Source organism: Leptidea sinapis, chromosome 33, assembly GCF_905404315.1.
Source record: "Leptidea sinapis chromosome 33, ilLepSina1.1, whole genome shotgun sequence".
Lineage (NCBI taxonomy): Eukaryota > Metazoa > Arthropoda > Insecta > Lepidoptera > Pieridae > Leptidea > Leptidea sinapis.
The window spans coordinates 8613867-8633106 of NC_066297.1; the positions used below are offsets into that span (position 1 = coordinate 8613867).

At 35.5% G+C, this 19240-nt stretch overlaps 1 protein-coding gene across 1 annotated transcript; it reads right to left on the minus strand.

Moving 5' to 3' along the window:
* Window positions 1-8441: 8441 nt before the first annotated feature.
* LOC126974744 (protein SGT1 homolog) lies at window positions 8442-17999 on the minus strand. The gene is made up of 7 exons (XM_050822356.1): window positions 17806-17999; window positions 17503-17619; window positions 15483-15684; window positions 13984-14069; window positions 12946-13050; window positions 11167-11277; window positions 8442-9348 (listed from the first exon to the last, which is right to left on the minus strand). Exons 1-6 carry the CDS (start codon window positions 17833-17835, stop codon window positions 11170-11172), a joined length of 648 nt encoding a protein of 215 aa, XP_050678313.1. The 5' UTR covers window positions 17836-17999; the 3' UTR covers window positions 8442-9348; window positions 11167-11169.
* Window positions 18000-19240: the final 1241 nt, after the last annotated feature.

Genomic DNA, 19240 nt, shown 5'->3' on the forward strand with positions numbered 1-19240 from the left:
CAAAACATTTAATATTAATAACATTGACACACTATTACATAAATTGTCTTGCCGCAAACTAGACATATATTTAATACAATATACATACTTAAATATACATTATATAAGCAAATATCCATATTCATAAGAATTTATAAGAATAAATGTTTGCACCTGCCGGGATTCGAACCGGGGAACTCTAGCTCAGTAGGCAGGGTCGCTAACTGGCCTATATAGGTCGTCAAATGCTGTCCAGGCGTACCGCGACATGTATTAACGTATTTCTTCGCCTTATCGCAACAATATGGCTGCAGCATAAAAAGTTAAAACTATTTCTAATACTAAACTCTGTAGTGATCTAGCGCCTAACGACATAGTTACCTGTTCTTCTAATTATATTAACAGTGTCACTTGCTAAATACCATAAATATAGAAAAAACTTCGCGTTATACTAGAGGGTGACAAAAAATATCTAAATAACTCTCATTTGGTCCCAAACGCGCCAGAAGAAGTATAACTTCCAAAATTAAAAGGATTAATATGCCTGTTATTACAAAAATATTAATTCGGCGCCTATTTCTGCCGTGAAGCAGTAATGTGTAAGCATTACTGTGTTTCGGTCTGAAGGGCGCCGTAGCTAGTGGAATTACCGGGCAAATGAGACTTAACATCTTACGTCTCAAGGGGCAAGCAAAATTGTAGTGCCGCTCAGAATTTTTTGGTTTTTGAAGAATCCTGAGCGGGACTGTATTGTAATGGGCAGGGCGTATCAATTACTATCAGCTGAACGTCCTGCTCGTCCCGTCTAAAATTACTTAACTATTGCGGAAAAAATAATTTTTTAATCTGACGTTGAGAGTACTTTGAATCCTTCACGGCAACAGGTGAAACAAATAATGGTTACACAATAATTAAAACATTTCTATTAATGTGTGTGTTATATACTTATTGTTCAAGCAAATTATTATGCTACAAATCACAAATGCAATTAATTTTATTAACATAGTGTGAAGGAATAAGAATAACACCGTTACTTTAAAATTAACTTATGCTCCTCCATCTTTCCCATTGCAACCAGTTTCTCCACATTATCTTGTTGTCTAGGGGCAATGTATAAAAACTGCCCAGTATCTACTTACGAAGCATGACGACCCATATAGCCGAATGGTTAGTGACCCTGACTATTAAGCTGGATGCCCCGGGTTCGAATCCCGGTAGGTGCAATCATTTATATGATGAATATAGATGTTTGCTTCCGAGTCATGGATGTTTAAATGTATTTATGTATGTTTAAGTAAGTATATTGTATTAAATACAAGCTGACCCGACAGACGTTGTTCTGTATATAATAAATAAAACAATTTTCCTATATGAATTTGTCAATAATGTATCATAACATCAAAAATTACTTCGTAAAATATGCACCCTGCTGTCGTAATGAAATTGTTTCGAAGCAGAATTGTCAAACCGTGCGTCAATAAATTCTCTCATAGAAATTATGGAAAAAGGAAAAACAAATTTGTTGTTTTTATTTAATTTAGCAGCATTTTCATATTTATTCACCTTTTAAACTTTCTCTGGACTTCCACAAATAATTCAAGACCAAAATTAGCCAAATCGGTCCAGCCGTTCTCGAGTTTTAGCGAGACTAACGAACAGCAATTCATTTTTATTGTATTATAAATATATCGTCGTCTTGTACCCACAGTACAGGCTATGCCTAGTTTAGGGCAAGATAATTTGTGTAAAAGTGTGTCAATATTATTTATTTATTCGTGAAGTTCCGTAAAATCTTTGTGTCCCAAAGACCACAGTGTCTGAAGACGAAAGTTTTTAACCAGTGTGTGTTGCCAGAGATGACATACGGAACACAGACGTAGTCGTTATCTATGGCAGGTCCATATGAGGAAAAAGGACCTTAACTATTGAGAGGTATCTCTATATATTCGGACAACGTGTATAATGCTGTTTTTAATTTATTTTATGCAGATTAAATTCCGAATAAAATAAATTATTAAAAGCAACCCACTCGTACTATTTTGTACTAACAACTTGTAACGATCAAATAGTTTTAAGAATAACAGAAAAAATTAAAATTCTATTTTAAAAGTTCAAAATCAACCTATTTATTTTGCAGAGGGTAGGTACATATTAAATATTGTCTTACGGTTATAAATAATTTTCGATGTTTTTACATTTAAATCTGATTTTATAATATGAAATATTATGAATATTAAATTTATATTCAATAATTAAATTATGAAGCCATTACATAAGGAAATACACTATTATTTAGTACGAAGAATAATATCCAATTAAAATAAAATTCCCTAAACTGGGTTCCTAGTTAACACTATATAGAAATATATTATATAATTGGTAAGTATATTATTATTTGGAACTTAGTTTTCATAATAATAGATATTATTGCAAAGTTTCGAAAACCATTATTCGAAACTGATAACAATTTTATGACCAACCCCTAAAATGCTCACGTGTTCTAAAGCTGAGATTTATAGAGCGTACTAAGATTTACGTAAAACTTAGTTGAGTTCAAACTTAGCGCAATCTTTGATTTTGTATTTACAGTCATTTGACAGCTGAGATTATGCCGAGCTTGAAGAATTGCACACATGGTCGAATTTGGTACGGCCGAACCTATGTCGTATTGTCAATCATACAAAAATTATTATTATTACCGTCCGGACCCTACAGAGTACGACGCCGGACCAATTGGTGCGAGGTGCCCACCGGACCGTTCGATGCACGATGGTCGGGCCGTACCAAATCCGACCATGTGTTAGAGCTTTAAGCTAAGACAGCTCAATAGAAATGTTAAGAGCGCTTTTCATGAAACATTTACTGTTTATGCCTTTAGGCATAAAAGTTAGGTTTATTTTCTCAAAATTTATTACTTTAGAATTCCTTTTGATGTCATTTCTAATATACTATACTAGATCAGGGGTGCTCAAGCTTGAACTGCTGGCGATCTACCTCAAAATTTTTAGACTACGATCGATCGACTCTGAGAGGCTTCAAGTATGTGTGATGAAGGATTGTCGTCTAGGTAGAGTATCACGATGACATAGATATTAGTTTTGCGCAAAATATCCATTTTTTAAGTCAAGGTAAGTGTAGGTCTGCTCTTAAACGTCAATGAAAAAACTCATAATTATTATTCAAAATTGCGAGTTTATTGGTTCTTACAAAACAAACGCGTTCTAAAGTTCTAAGCTGAACTAAAGAGTGACTTTGGATGTTGAAGCGTGACACTGCATGTCCTGAGCATACTTTTCATAAGATGGTACGTAATTACCGATTTTAGTTTATTATACCGGATTTTTTTCTCGTGATCGACTCAAAAAGCACTCACACAGCAAGCACAGATCGCGAGCACCCCTGTACTAGATAGATACTACTAGGTACCGCTTCGGAAACAAATGGCGCAGGCGTAGTAGTAGAGTTTCTCCTAAGTCCTCGTTATGGTGGACTTAAGGATGTTTACTTCGACTTAACAGTAGATTAGTTTGATCAAAGACTAAGTACGATGTATAAATCTCAACCTGACTCCCCACGTCGTGTCTCTGGCAGCGAGAGTATAAATATCACTAACTGCTAAACACGCCCTAAATCGTAATCTACACATTCAGCAGATCCACAGTGAAACTTGGATTACATTAGTACAAAATATAACTTTAACACTAAGTACAACTTTTAAATCGGAGAGAACACAAATATTGTGTAAAAATAATTATATAAATGTTATACCAATATTTATCTATCTATTTTAAATGGTGTTTTTAAATTAGGTACCACGTCTTTTGATCATTTTAGATAGCTATTATTATGGTATGTATAATTAATACTATTCTTAAATCATAGTACCTATAGTATAAACCCCTTATTCATAATGGTCCGCTAACTTAAAACAGCCGCTAAGGAGTGTTTTTTTCTCATTCTGTCTTAGGTCAATAGAAGAAGACAGAGTAAGAATTAGCAATGCTTTAAGTTAGTAGACTATTATGAATAAGGGGGTAAATATTTATGACGTTTAGTGTATTAAACGCAAAGTTGATATTGTATTTTGTTGATTTGTGTAAAACATTTTCTTTAGATCTGATGTATAATACAATCTCCACTTTAATATTGTACCTTAGATAATTTATTCGTCTAGATAGTCTCTTGGTGCTAGACAACCGATGAAAACAGGCAATGTTTATTACTTTAGTGTGCGTGACAAGGTACGTCTTACACTCGCGATTTGTATGTCACTTTGTGTTGGTGCATACATTGCTCAAAATAGAGGTGAACTTTGATTAACGCTAGTGTTACAAATTGAAATAAAACACTTTTAAAGGATTAAAACACGTGTAATTGTAACTGTGTTTTGGAGGGGGGGGGGGGGGGGGGGGGGCTGCACTATCTTTGACTCATTTCATCTGGAAAAACAAACAAAATGTAACAATACCAACCACAATACCCAAAAATCTAATTTAAAACACAGTTACAATTACACGTGTTTTAATCCTTTAAAAGTGATTTATTTAGAGATTAACTTTCAACCTTCATATTTTTCGACGTTTTCACATCTGTCATAGTCTATCTAGACGTTTAAATGATCTAAGAATTGAACTTTCGAAAAGAGATTCATAGAGCGGTCATAGTAAAATGATCTTTAAAGTATAGGTCAGTTAGATCTCACATGATTTTTTACCAAACGTATATATATTTTACTATAATTATTGTGATTAGCGTACCTGATTTACATAAACAAAGCACAAGAATATGCCACAAGTTAATTTATATGCTTTACTTTCCTGTAAATAACCCTTCAGTCCTATTGTTATCTGTTAAGGTTTAGTTTATACTAGTCTAGATAATAATTACATGGGAATTGTTGCTCCGCGATACTTACTGAAAGCGCATAATAGTTATTTATGCAACTGTTGTGTAATAAGGGGTATTAAAACATAAATGTGGGTTTATGATAATAGTATCGCATGAGTGTTTTCATACCTAATTATGAACAGTTGCATAAAAGACTTTATCTACACCCATAATATGAATCCTCATAAAAGATTCTGACTGTTAGCTTACTGCTTACATTAAAACAGCCAGTCCTAGTAGTAACCTAATATCATCCATTACTGATTATATTCAAATAGACTAAGTATTATTGCAGCGTTTAAAATATCTGGCGATGTGCTCTCAAAACTTGAATCGCACATTTTTTGTAAAAAAAAAACAATGAAAATATCGAAGAAAAATGGCGGGGATTCGAATAACCTATTTTTTTTTACGGCGCCCGACGATCTGGTAGTGTGGAACGCGCGTAAAGGAAAATGTTCTTTTTTTGAAATTCATACAGATACCACGCATCGAGCAATAAGAATGTGGCTGTCTGTTGAAACTCTTTGCGCATGAAGGGATCGAAAAAAAACGAAGGAGTGTTATTATGAAATTCAGTACAACATTACATCATCCGTTTGGATGGACTATGGGTGTTTTAATCTTGGCAATAACCTAACTGTTTCAGAATCTTTAATAGAGGATTTAAAGCATGGGTGTAGATAAACATTTTTAAACTATCGTAAGCAATTCTTTTCTCTAGATTGTACAGGTATTATTAGGCTTTCGTTGGCATTTTGTGCTACATTTAGTATATCTGACGAGGCTAAATCTATCAATTGTTCATCTTCTGTACTAAAACTTGACATTATTACAATTATTTACCTCATATCCACAAATGCGATACAAACATATAAAAATTGTGGAATATTGCGCTCATTTTTTTTTTGCCCGCGCCGAAGTTAAGGTGACATTACAGTCATATATTCTTATAGCTTCTTCAAAATTATATTTTTAGTGATAATATGCATATATTTTCAAATTATTTAATGTGAATTCTAAATAATGTGATACTTATAAATGTTTTTTCGTTATAATTAGGGACACATTTATTTATTCCAAAATTATAAATTGATTTTCAGCGGCATAAAACCTCTTTGTTGCTACAAAAAAAACCTTTAACCGGTTAAATTGAAGATATTAGCGATTTGATTGTTTCTATAACCGATTTTGATTGACAGGTCATAAACAGTCAGCAGGTCTTGACATAAGCTCCATAGCATTTTGAATATAAAACGACTAGCTAACGTACACATAGACAAATCAAAATTGATCACGTGTCATGTCGCTGCCAATCTTGAAACAGACGTTCTTAATGTTCTTTAACATTTAGTACGTACGTTATATATATTTTGAATTATTAATAATTATATATAGCATAATTGTAATTATGACTAATGTGGAACAGTATTATGTTAACCCCTGATAGAAGCATTTTTCTTAATTTTTTTTTGTATATTTGTAATTTTTTGTAGTGTAGAGATGTGCCATGTTACCGTCAGTTATACAGGATGTTAAAAAAATCCTGTACTATGTCTTGAGGCGTATATTGGTATCAAGTAGTGAGAACAAATAAATATTGGTTTTCAGGAAATAAGCACATAAAAAAAATATTAACGTACCCAATTATAAAAGTTTGGACACCTCTGCCTGCGACCATTTTAATTTTTCCCCGCCCACACACCCACTTCATTCATATACCCTGCGAAGGGCGTGCGGGCGGGCGGCAGCAAAAACGGAAGTTTTGTATTAATAATTATTCGTTCGGCCCCATTCTTATATTTCTTATAGCTATTATTATATATTAGCGTATGCTAGCTTTACGCCATTGGACCGAGGTCAGGGCGATGACCTTAGTTTATTGTCTGAATAAATAAGCCAGAGGTTCTCAAGATTTTTGTATAGGAATTTTGTTTTTTTCGTAGCATTTAATATAAGGCGTTTGGATTTTTTAGTGGTGTCTCCGCATTAATATCCGTGTGAATTATCGTACAGGGTTTTTTTAACATAGTGAATTATCATTCAAATCTGTTTACTGTATCTACGGTGCGATGGTTTTTTGAACCGTCTGAATATATCTGTGAAACCTTTATAAACGAAATATTTTGTAAGAAATTAACTTAGATAATCTAAACGTCTAGATAGAGCCTCTTGCTGTTGGGCAACGCATGAAAACAGGCTAGGTTTATATTTTTTTTGACGTGTTCACAGCTGTCACAGTCTATCTAGACGTATAGATTACCTATATAAGGATATATTTGGATCTTTTAATATATTATTTGTTACTTTAGTAATGTTTCTATCATTTGTGACAAGCAGCCTGTTTTGTTTAGCCGTATTTTGTTTTTAGGAAATGCTATTCGCCTTTGAAATGATAAGAGTATTTGTGAATATATTTTGAATGTGACATAGATAAATTATATATTATATTAAATCAAATTGTCGAATAAATTTTGTTTCATTATTAATTTTGTTATAACCTACATAGGCGGCGGCACCAACAGTGACTAAGGGTGTTTTTTTATGAAAATAAGGGACGAGACGAGCAGGACGTTCAGCTGATGGTAATTGATACGACCTGCCCATTACAATGCAGTGCCGCTCATGATTATTAAAAAATCCTGAGTGGCACTACAACTGCGCTCGTCACCTTGAGACATCTAGTCTCATTTGCCCAGTAATTTCACTAGCTACGGCGCCCTTCAGACCGAAACACAGTAATGCATACAAACACAGTAGTGCTTACACATTACTGCTTCACGGCAGAAATAAACGCCGTTGTGGTACCTATAATCTAGCCGGCATCCGGTACAAAGGAGCCTGCCACTGGTAAAGGGTAAGTAATTTTCACCATTGCAGTAGAATACTTTAAACAACGTTTACGCCTCTAAACGAGTTTCCAGATTCAATTCGCATTTCGCTAAATCTAGACGCAGTTATAACCTAAACGCGTTTAAATGCTGACCAGCAGTAAATCAGGAGCATTTAGACTCAGACTGGATTTTAGTATTGCTTATAATTAGATTAAACGCCTCTGTCTTCTATTAATAACATTCCAAATCATCTTCATTTAATACATTTTAAATTATTTGTCTAATATATTATAATTTATACGTGTTACTTTTCGTATACCTCAGATTGATGAAGGTTTTACTTCTTTTTTTTTATACAAATTATTTAAGTCTTCTTTAGTGTTAATTCCGCCAATATTAGTCTTTAAAACAATTCGACACGTGTTTCGCCTCTACACGAGGCATCCTCAGGACGTGCTATCTCGCCAAAATATAAAGACAAATATTGGCGGAATTAACACTAAAGAAGACTTAAATCATTTGTATAATTATGGATTTCCGCAAAGTAACGCCTAATTCAATAAATTTTCTTTTTTTTTATTAGGTACTTATGTTTTATTGTAGCATGACTGTTTTAATAAAATCTCATTGCATCTCAAAAGTTCCAACTAGGAAAAGAAGATGTTACAGGAATATCGAAAGCTTCCGAGATCTCTTCGTTAACGAAAAGGGGAATATGAACAGAAACATTGAAATACGACATAATTTTAAAAACATATATTTATTTAACAGTCTTCATTCTTCAATACGAGAAATATATGTGAAGAAACCAAATTGATTCTCTGAACAGAATACAAATCCTTAACATACGTTGCTCTATGAAAATTTTGATATAAGGTTTCATACAAAACATAACAGCAAAATAACTAAAGTATAATGTGCTCGTCGTATGAGCAATTATTAAAACTTTTTAAGTGTTTCACCTCTGAGATTATAAAAACGTACGACTTTTAATGGTGATAAAGTTTATGAAATACTAGCTGACCCGGCAAACGTTGTTTTGCCATATAAATTGTATTGATCTTTTGCTTGCTAGTTGATAAGAGATGGCGCTAGTTGTATTCATTAGTAACAATCACACTTCTTTTATATTTTGTATAATTCACACTATAGTTTTATAAATAATAGCCTATATGTTAATCTGGTGTGTAAGCTATATTATTGTAAAGTTTCATCAAAATCTATTCAGTAGATTTTGCGTTAAAGAAGTTCAAACATACATCCAGACATACAAACTTTCACATTTATAATATTAGTAGGATTCGGAATTCGAACCTGCACCTTAGAGATAACGCTTCCAGCGCTCTTATCCCAACAGATATTACCGCTTAGTATATTCCGCTTAAATATATCGATATTTTTCAGTTTTTTATCATGTAATTTTTTGCTTTAGACATATGCCTATTAAGATGATATTTTTTTAAGATTGGTTCGTGATCACCACGCCCCATCAGAGTAGACAGAGAAATTACAAGAGCGTTGCCAAGAGCCAACCCTATAAAACGTCGAATAAACGTACTTAACTCTAAAACGAAAAACACAGCTCGCAAGGTTCGAATCCGGTGCCCCGTGGTGAAAGTCGACGGTTCTGCATATTGCCCCAGTTTTACTGTGTGTGAGAGAACAAATAATTTTTAAGTGCGAAAGAAATCAGGGAGATTCAAATATTTAAAAAATTCTGTCTGTGTGGTGTGACCATTCCGTTGGTCGTCCCAAAGGCGTGTGCTCAATAATGCATGTTGGATACTTCCACTATACCATTGTTATGCAGATTACTGTACTACTTCCACAATTTATATTGTAGATCAGTACCGGCGGATACTTGTACCTTCTACCGGAATTGGATAAAATTAACCATGGTCAATTTAAAACCCAAAAGAGTGAAGTTGACGCGTTAACCATTAAAAAACTTAACCTTTTAGAAGTGGGAGAGTCACGCTGCCGTCTTATGACGTCAGCACAATCGGGCCAGGCTCGTCCGGGTTAATTACCACACTCGCACAGAATACCGGCGTGAAGTACGTACACTAACTAGCACTAGGCCGCTATGTTTCGCATAGGTTAGTGTCGAGGACCGGAGGCCACACGCCCCCTCCCTCCTTTCCACCAGAATATAAAAGCAGTGCTTAAAGAGATTTCACTTAAACACCACGGCACCCTGCCCCATGCTTAATGTGGACTTTTGTAACATCAGGGGAATTCACTCCAATTTACACGCCGTCTACCATCACCTTGAGACGGCGCAGCCGGCCTTGTGTTTCCTTACGGAGACGCCGATATTTCAAACTAGCGATAAATTATAAGTAACGTATCCCGGCTACAAAATTGAGCATAATTTTTTGCCTCATCCCTTAAAGGCCGACAACGCTCCTGCGATTCTTCTGATGTGACGCTGATATCTCGACCTAGCGATACGTCATATTTAACGTACCCCGGGTACAAAATTGAGCATAATTTTTTGCCTCATGCCGGGGTATGTGTGTACGTTAAGGAGAATATCTGCTGTCGCCGTCTCGGCAATTTTGAGGGTAGGGACCTGTCTACTCTCTGGCTCCGTGTAGATTTAAAGGACCGCGTCCGCATCTATGCGTGTGTCTTACAGGTCCCATAGTGGTAACGCAGAAACGGATCATCTCATGGGCTGCGTTCAAGCAAGCGTGAAATCTCAAGCGATTGCCAATTCCGTGGCCACATGGAGGGTAAAGTCAAATTGGCTTCGAAGAAGCTGGGGCGTCATAAATAGAGCACGGCAATACTTCAAGCCGGCCAACATTCTAGCGCTCTACAAAGCGCAGGTCCGGCCCCACATGGAGTATTGCTGTCATCTCTGGTCTGGCGCATCCCAGTATCAGCTCAATCCATTTGAATTTAAAACTAGTGCTGTTAATATATCTGAGCATGTGCTGATGTCACATAACATAAATTATTTTAGGTATCTAGAGTGCTGACTATTATAGATTTTTTTTTATGGAATAGGAGGACAAACGAGCGTACGACAAACGTACCTGTTGTTAAGTGATCACCGCCGCCCACAATCTCTTACAACACCAGAGGAATCACAGGAGCGTTGCCGGCCTTTAAGGAAGGTGTACGCGCTTTTTTTGAAGGTACCCATGTCGTATCGTCCCGGAAACACCGCACAAGGATGTTCATTCCACAGCTTTGTAGTAAGTGGAAGAAAGCTCCTTGAAAACCGCACTGTGGAGGACAGCGACACATCCAGATGGTGGGATGATATTTAGTATATATATAGATATATTAAACTTGGGTAAGCCTGCAGAAAACAACAGTAAAGTGTACTTGTATTTAGTAAACAGAAATATGTGTTGAGGCAGTACCGCCCCGGACGGACACTGAACAAACACTTGAGTTTTGCTGTTCGAGTTAGTATGAAACCATATATCAAAGCCTTATAACTTATGCATGCATATTAACTTTCCCACTTCTTGAACTCCAAACCGTCTGGTGGTTTGACATCCACTTTTTCCTTGGCGACCTGATCCCAGTTTGTGCTCAGCACAGTACCGCCAGATTCCACCTGCAAGTTTTCAGATATACATTTTAATTTCAGATTTTATGGACGATACTGTGGATTACGCCTCAAACGCTCTTCTCATAAGCCTTGGTGTGTTTATTCATGGCAATGGTTTGTAAAGCGGTTTTAGTACAGGTCATTGTTAGATTTGTATACTATTCTTCTGCTTGCGGGCTATAAGATTAAGAATTTTAAGACCTATTCTAAGTACCTATAGATAGAAGTAGTACTTACAAAACAAAGATATAAAAAAGCAAAACATAAGAGACATGGATCATGATGATAATGATTGGTTCAATAGAAAGAAATATTTATTAGGGTTAAAAATCAATGGGAAAGTATTGAAAGTTTGTATGGATAAATTACTGCTAATATTAACATACCAACCCTTCACAGAATAGCAGAGAGAGCAACTGTGGTATCATTTTTAGGCCCAAATATTTTAAACAATTCTGAATTTCGAAAAATGTTACGTTTTATACCTTTTCTAATATCCTTTACGGAAGCTAAAAACTCCGTCAAATACAGACAAAGGTATAGAGAAAGATAAAAATTAAGTGGAAAAATATGCACATGCATTGGTCCTACATATACCAATAACCATAAGGTCAATGGACTTATCGTTATCTTTTGTATTATCTATCATCTGAACCTAGCTTATAATATTATCCCGTCACTGGCTAAGCTGCCACAAAGCGCGTGGCGCACATGGCCGCCTTAAGCCTCCGCGCGTTACCGACGCCGATTTCAACGGGCTCGTGTTACAATAAAATTTATTGCTTTTAAAGTGTTTCGGCTTGTTTATAAAAACGAACGTCAATACTTTTGTTATTAAACAAGCTAACGCTTTGTTAGATTACATAAACAATAGATACTGCGTAATTTAAACAAATTTCGTTTAAAATAGGGCTGTCACGCATTTTTTATGATTTTTTTAGATTTACCTACAGATTACATTTCGATTATTACTAATGAATGTAGTAATTTTTTATAACTAATACTTACTTCAAAGTTACTAATTAGTCATAGAATAGTTACTAAAACATCATAGATAATACAAAGAAGAATTTTTTAATCGACTGCTACAGATAATTTTTACGACTAACCGCATTTTGACGGCTTGTCGTATTTTACACAGATAAAGTTTTAAAATTAAATATTCTTACTTTTATAGTCTGTTAAATTACCTTTCTTGTGGTTTATGTCAGAATATTGCAACTGCGATCTGCATGCGAACATGCCAATATTAAATAACACATTTGCCATGTGCTTCCCCGGGGCATTAAAAGAATAGGGAAGTACCAGACCCAAGAGTTTCGTAAGAGGCGATTTAGTGCATTTATCAGTGGGTGGCTCCTAAACATTGATATAACCTTTTTGGAATCAGTTTTTTTTTTGAAATGCTAAAATTCAAAAATGAATTCAAATAACAATCATGGATCAACGATTTATGATTACGATATTATAGATAGAACGCGGGCGTTACTCTCCTTGAATCCAAATTATCGAGCAACCTCACTTTGCCAAATATATTTTGAAAAATAAAAAAAGTGGATTCAAATTCTTCTAGGGGCTAGAAGTTTTCCTCATTTTTTAACACTTCTAATGACAGAACATAGACATCAATAGACCTCCCTGAGCTGTCTATACATTTATATAAAAATAACTTACAAAACTCTTATTCATAGCTCTTCTAACTTCATCAGACCCCTCGCCATATATCTTCTGGAACAGAGCATTAAGGGCTGCATCACCAACCGGCTTTTCCTCTTCTTCCTGGAAATTTAAAAAGAAGTAAAAGTTACATTTTATGATATAGATTAACGCAAATATTTTTTATGGAAGATGGGGTACAACAACAAGATTACAAGGTTAGAAACAAGCGTACGGGTCACCTGGTATTAAGTGATCACCGCCGCCCACATTCTCTTGCAACACCAGAGGAATCACATATGGCTTTGCCGGCCATTTCGAAAGATGTATTCGCTTTTTTAAACTTGTTTGGTACCCATGTCAATTGTCATAATATTGACCTGAAACACAGCACAACAAGCTCATTCCACAGCTTAGTTGAAACCAACGCCAGTCATCTAGATGGTCGGGATGATATCCTAATATAATTTACCTGGGCCACAACTATATTTTATATTAAAAGGCATAAAAGGCATTTATTTTCTCAAAACTGATTCCTTTAGAATTCTTTTTGATGTCATTTCTAATATACTAGATACTACTACCGCTTCGGAAACAAATGGCGCTCTGAGAGAAGAAGCGGCGCAAGATTGGTCGTATCTATTCACGAGGAGAAGAAAGACTAGACACAGAAGTCAATATGCTTGTAGGTTAAGTCTTATTAGTTTGGGGACACTGCAGCCGGGCGTTGATAGTTTTAAGAGGCAAGAAGTTTCCTGCAACTCATGTCTTTTCTGAAACACAGAAATCAACATGCGGGTATTCACACTTTGATGTGATGTAAATCGTCAAGATGCTCTGTTAATCCACCCTGTGCCTTCATATAATGTTGTTGTTGTAGCTTAACACTGTATATTTGAAGATTTACTTAATTTAAATGTTATGATGTGATTTCTTTAATGTTATTCCTCTAATAAAGCAAGGCACTAGCATGAATGATGGTGATCAGTTACCATTAATTCACCATGTTGAATAAACATCATTTGTAGTTGAATTCCATAAAAATAAGTTACTCACCATCTTTTTAATATCTTTTTCAATCTTGTCCCAGTCTTTCTTAAACAATTTGGGTGGTTGTTGCGTGCCTGATGCATCTATAACAGCTGAAATTATAATATTGTTTATCAGTATAATTTAAGACTGTTTTCCGCAAATGCCACCAAATTGGCTCATAACATACAGACATACTATAGAAACATATTCAACTATAGTACACAAGTGTGGACCCAGCAAACATTGTTTTTTTTACCAGACAAATCTTTATTAACAATTCTTTTTAATTTAGTAACACATTTGTTTTATACATTTTCTGAGAGCATATTGTATTATTGCAATAAAAAACTTACTAACTTGACCAAGTATTAGACATAAGAACTCTATGTTTATTCCTTATGTATAAGATTATGATTTTCTTTTTTTTTTTTATGGAATAGGAGGACAAACGAGCGTACGGGTCACCTGTTGTTAAGTGATCACCACCGCCCATACTCTCTTGCAACACCAGAGGAATCACAGGAGCGTTGCCGGCCTTTAAGGAAGGTGTACGCGCTTTTTTTGAAGGTACCCATGTCGTATCGTCCCGGAAACACCGCACAAGGAAGTTCATTCCACAGCTTTGTAGTACGTGGAAGAAAGCTCCTTGTAAACCGCACTGTGGAGGACCGCCACACATCCAGATGGTGAGGATGATATCCTAACTTGTGGCGTGTCGTGCGAAGGTGGAATTCGGCGGCAGGAATTAGGTAAAACAGCTCTTCGGAACACTCCCCGTGATAAATGCTTCTTCTAGAATTTAATTAATAAAATTTCTCTTAATGATTCTCCAGGAACTAGGTTATAAATTGCGCGAATGACTAGACATGAAATAAAGTTCCTTTTGCTGCGTTTACAGGACAATATAATGTGTATTGTGTACCTTAAGAATTATTAAGCAACTATATTATAGGCTGGCAATAGTCTAAATCATAGGTTCTCAACGTGGGCGATAACGCCCCCTTGTGGGGGTTTGAGACTTTCGGGGGGTCAGTAGAAGACCCAGAGAAAATTAGAGGCCATTGAGATGGCGCAGATGGGCGTGGATAGATTAAAAAATATAGTCTAAAACGGCAAAAAAAATACACGAAAAAAATACTCTAGAAAAAAACATTTTCTCAAAGTGGGCGGTGAGCAATATAAGGTTGAGAAACTATGGTCTAAATGAAAATTAAGGGATGAGACAAGCAACATGTTCAGCTGATGGTAATTGATACATCCTGCTGCTCAGGATTCTTGAAAAATCTCAATATTTCTAAGTGGGACTACCATTGTGCTAGTTACTTTTGACACATAAAATGTTATCACTATGGCACCCTTCAAACAGAAACACAATAATGCTTACACATTACTGCTTCATGGCAGAAACAGGCATCCTTGTGGTACTCATAATCTAGCTGGCATCCTGTGCAAAGAAGCCTCCCCCTCATTTTTCCTCTTACCTCAAAATTAAAATACGCAACAAAAATTTAACTATAACTTACCCTGTGGAATAGCTTTAATCTTCTCTTCCGTTCTTTCTCCCTCCAGCACAGTCCATCGCAAGCCCTCTTTCTTTCTTAATTTAACTTCTATCTTTGATGGACTGACAACATAGGAACACATAGAAGGTATAATTTCATGAGCCAGTTCTAACTCAAGACTGTATTCTGCTTCGGAGTTTGGTATTGGACTGGATAAAGAAAGCTGAAACATACACAGGGTTACATCCTGACAACTAGACAACCTCAGAATACAGAAGGGTTTTGTAGGCTCCCTATAACTGAATCATACCATTTTAACAAGTTTTTTAGTTGCAGATACAAAATTCAATATATTTTTTTATTTATTGAATACAAGGACAAATGAGTGTACGGGTCACCTCCTGTTAAGTGATCACCGCCGCCCACATTCTCTTGCAACACCAAAGGAATCACAAGAGTGTTGCCGGCCTTTATATTATATTATTCGTAAACATTTTTAAGAGAGCATTGTAATGCAATGTACTGTACCTACGTAATAAGGGTATGTTTCTAATGGTGTTGGGGCAAAACACATTTCTGCTTTATTGTTTTTTATATTATTAGCGACTATTAATAAAGATAATTTAATAGTTATGATTGAAAAATGGATTACATTGCATTTTTATTGTAAAAAAAAAATGCACCACATTTTTTTAAGCTATTGCATAGCTTCTGTCGCGGGTCTTGGGAGTGGAGACAGAATCCAGAAATTCCGTACCGAAAATAACCTAACACTTACTTACTAGATGTATATAGAAATTTCGGCATGGTCATTACAGTTGCCGTGGAATAGCGGTTATCACGTATGCTTTTTGTGCAGAAGGTCCCAGGTTCGAGCCTGGGGTACGTCTCGATTTTTATTAATTTCTTTATTTTTTTTTATCACATTTTATTATGACAAGCATTTTTATTTAAGTTAAATTTTACTCACTTCCCGTTTGCATTTTTTTTTAAATTAAAATTAATAAAAAAAAATACTGCATAAATAAAATAAATAAATAATTATAATTTCATATATTGATAAAAAAATGCTATGCAATAGCTTTACCGCGGCAGTCCCCGAGTGCCACACGTCTTATTTTATTTTGGAATCTCTATCAGAATCATGGTACAATTGCAACCCCCCACTTATAGTTGTTTTACACCCCTTATAATTTATTAGTAACAGTAATAGTAGCTGCCACCTAACCTACCTCCTTCTGTAGTAAAATAACAGTGACATTTGTGTATTGTTGTGGTTGGATTTGAAAGGGTGCTGGTAAACTTAAACAGACATAAGACAATTCATTTTAAGCAGCATCACAGGGCTTGTATGATGTGATATGGCCTGCAGTAACTTACACTTTAAAGTCATTTTGTAAATAACATCATAACATCCCCATAAACCCATACCAGTTTATAGTATTTATAGTTGCCTGCCACAGGATAGATTTAAATCAGTATGGTGAATACACAGAATACTTAGAACTTTGTCTCTATTAAAAAAAATTTCACTGGGTTTACTATAAACAATTTATTTTCTATAGATTTCTTTCACTTAAGTACTGCCACCTCTGTGCCAACTTTAAATGCTCTGGGAGAGAAGATATGGCACAAGAAACTATCCCAATATAACTTTTTGCACTCTTAAATAAAATTACAATACATACAATGTCATTGCTGTCATGATATAGGTAATAATCAGAATTTTAAGCCAGACAATATGACATGGGTACCTTCAAAAAATCATGTACAACTTCCTTAAAGGCTCTATAGCTATAGATGGCATAGCTCCTGTGATTCCTCCGGTGTTGCAAGAGAATGTGGATGGTGGTGATCACTTAACATCAAGTGACCAGTACACTCATTTGTCCTCCTTTTTCACAATAGGTAAAGAAATTGTAGCCGTCTTGTAGATGTAGTAGCTGTTTAAATATCCAAATAAAACTAAAGAATATTATGAAGGTTTGCTTTGACTAGCATTCTTCTTATAGTTTCTTAACATTCTGCTTTTTCTACTCACACTGTGTTCTCCATAGTGGACTTTCACCTTTTCCTTCACTGCATTCTTGATCAGTATTGTGACAACTACAAACGCATCCGTTTGGTACCAGTCATGTTTTATTTTAGGCTTTACTGGCTGTAAAATATAAGAAAATATTAATATTAATACGTCAATAAATACTGTTATACTTATTTGACAGACACAAATCTAGGTTTATAAATATAACAATGAGATAGAGATTGTAGGGCAGTGTTACATTTTAATTATTTTTATAAAAAATACAGATTTATTATGATATAAAAACCTACAGAAATAACTTACTTCCGCAGGATTCTCCTTAGAATCGTTCATAATTAATGCCAAATTGAAAAAACTTAACTACCAGATATAATACCAATGCTTGTTTTATGTACGTTTATACTTTAAATATGAAAATAGAATACAGGACCAGGATAATCGAGCGACTTTTCTAGATTTTGTAATGTAAAAATGTTCGCACTTCGCAGATCGTCTGACAGGTGAAACTTGAAATGTGTCAAATCTGAATTCTGAGACCGAGACTCTTATGTCAGGTATTTTTAGAGCAGGAGCAGCAGCAAAATTATCAAAATGTCACTCATTTAATTAATGCTTTGCTTTTAATTATAAAATTAGTGGGGAGCTCCAAATAAATGCGCAGTTTTTTCTATATTTTTGTCTATTAAAAAATTGACGAATTTTTTCAAATCGATTTACTGTTCGCTGATGCGATAGGTGCAAATGTAGCTTTTTTGACCAATACGACCGCACACTTGGGAAATGACACTAAGTAGACGTAGCTCCAAGATGGTAATAGTATCGGTGAAGTTAGCATTTTTCTGTATTTAAAACGTATTTCTGAATGGTCTATACATTTTATATGCAAGAGGATGACAATAAAGCGTACGGGTCACCTGAGGTTAAGAGATCATCGCCGCCCACATTCTCTTGTAACACCAGAGGAATCAAAGGAGCTTGCTACTTTATATCTTATCGAATCTATTATTATATAGATAATCCATTGATTTCATAGAAAATTAACATTTTGCACTACAAGCATAAATAATATTATTGATGTCTGAGTTTACTTTTCTTTTATAAGGACGATTTTTTATCATACAAATTGTTAACGCCGCTTTTGGTCTATCCATTCCTATGCCGTTTCTCTATCCCCACTTCGCTGCACACCGCGCCATTTTGGTAGCCTTCGCCAATGCCTTCAATAAGGCACCTCGAAATGAATTTTGAATAGGAGGACCATTTTTTTTTTTTTTGAGAGGAGGAAATACTGTTACGTATTTACGCCCCGGAACGGGGCGTAATATGTCGGACTCGAGTGTCCGCGTAAGCGGACGCCCCATACTGACTAAAACCTCCTCTGTGCTGTTAGCAGCCCTGGCTTTCACAGCGAAGTAGGACGTGGGCCGTGGAGGCCGCAAAGACTACGCAACCACAGTCGCGGGGCGTCTCCTAAGGAGACTCGAACCTCAGACCGGCTGTGTGCTTGTGGGAAGGAGAGAGAATGAAAATGAAAATGAAGATGAAAAGATGAGAAGAACACACTCGCCGGCGAGTGTGGTGATGTTTAGTGTAATGTATGTGAGTGTGTGTGTATGTGTTTATGATTGTATGTATGTATGTTTGTATGTGTATAAGTAGTGTAAATGTTAGTGTAATAGGAGGACCAATTAGACTACAAACAATCACCGAACTAAGTGTCGCCAGCAGTGCAGCTTCC

Excerpts from the sequence above, each read along its gene's own strand:
- LOC126974744 (XM_050822356.1), bottom strand. The coding sequence starts at position 17,835 with ATGAACGATTCTAAGGAGAATCCTGCGGAA. Across the intron at positions 15,685-17,502 it reads TCCACTATGGAGAACACAGT|CTTTCTTTATCCAGTCCAAT; the intron begins GTGAGTAGAAAA and ends TGTATGTTTCAG. Across the intron at positions 13,051-13,983 it reads AAAAAGATATTAAAAAGATG|GAAGAAGAGGAAAAGCCGGT; the intron begins GTGAGTAACTTA and ends TTAAATTTCCAG.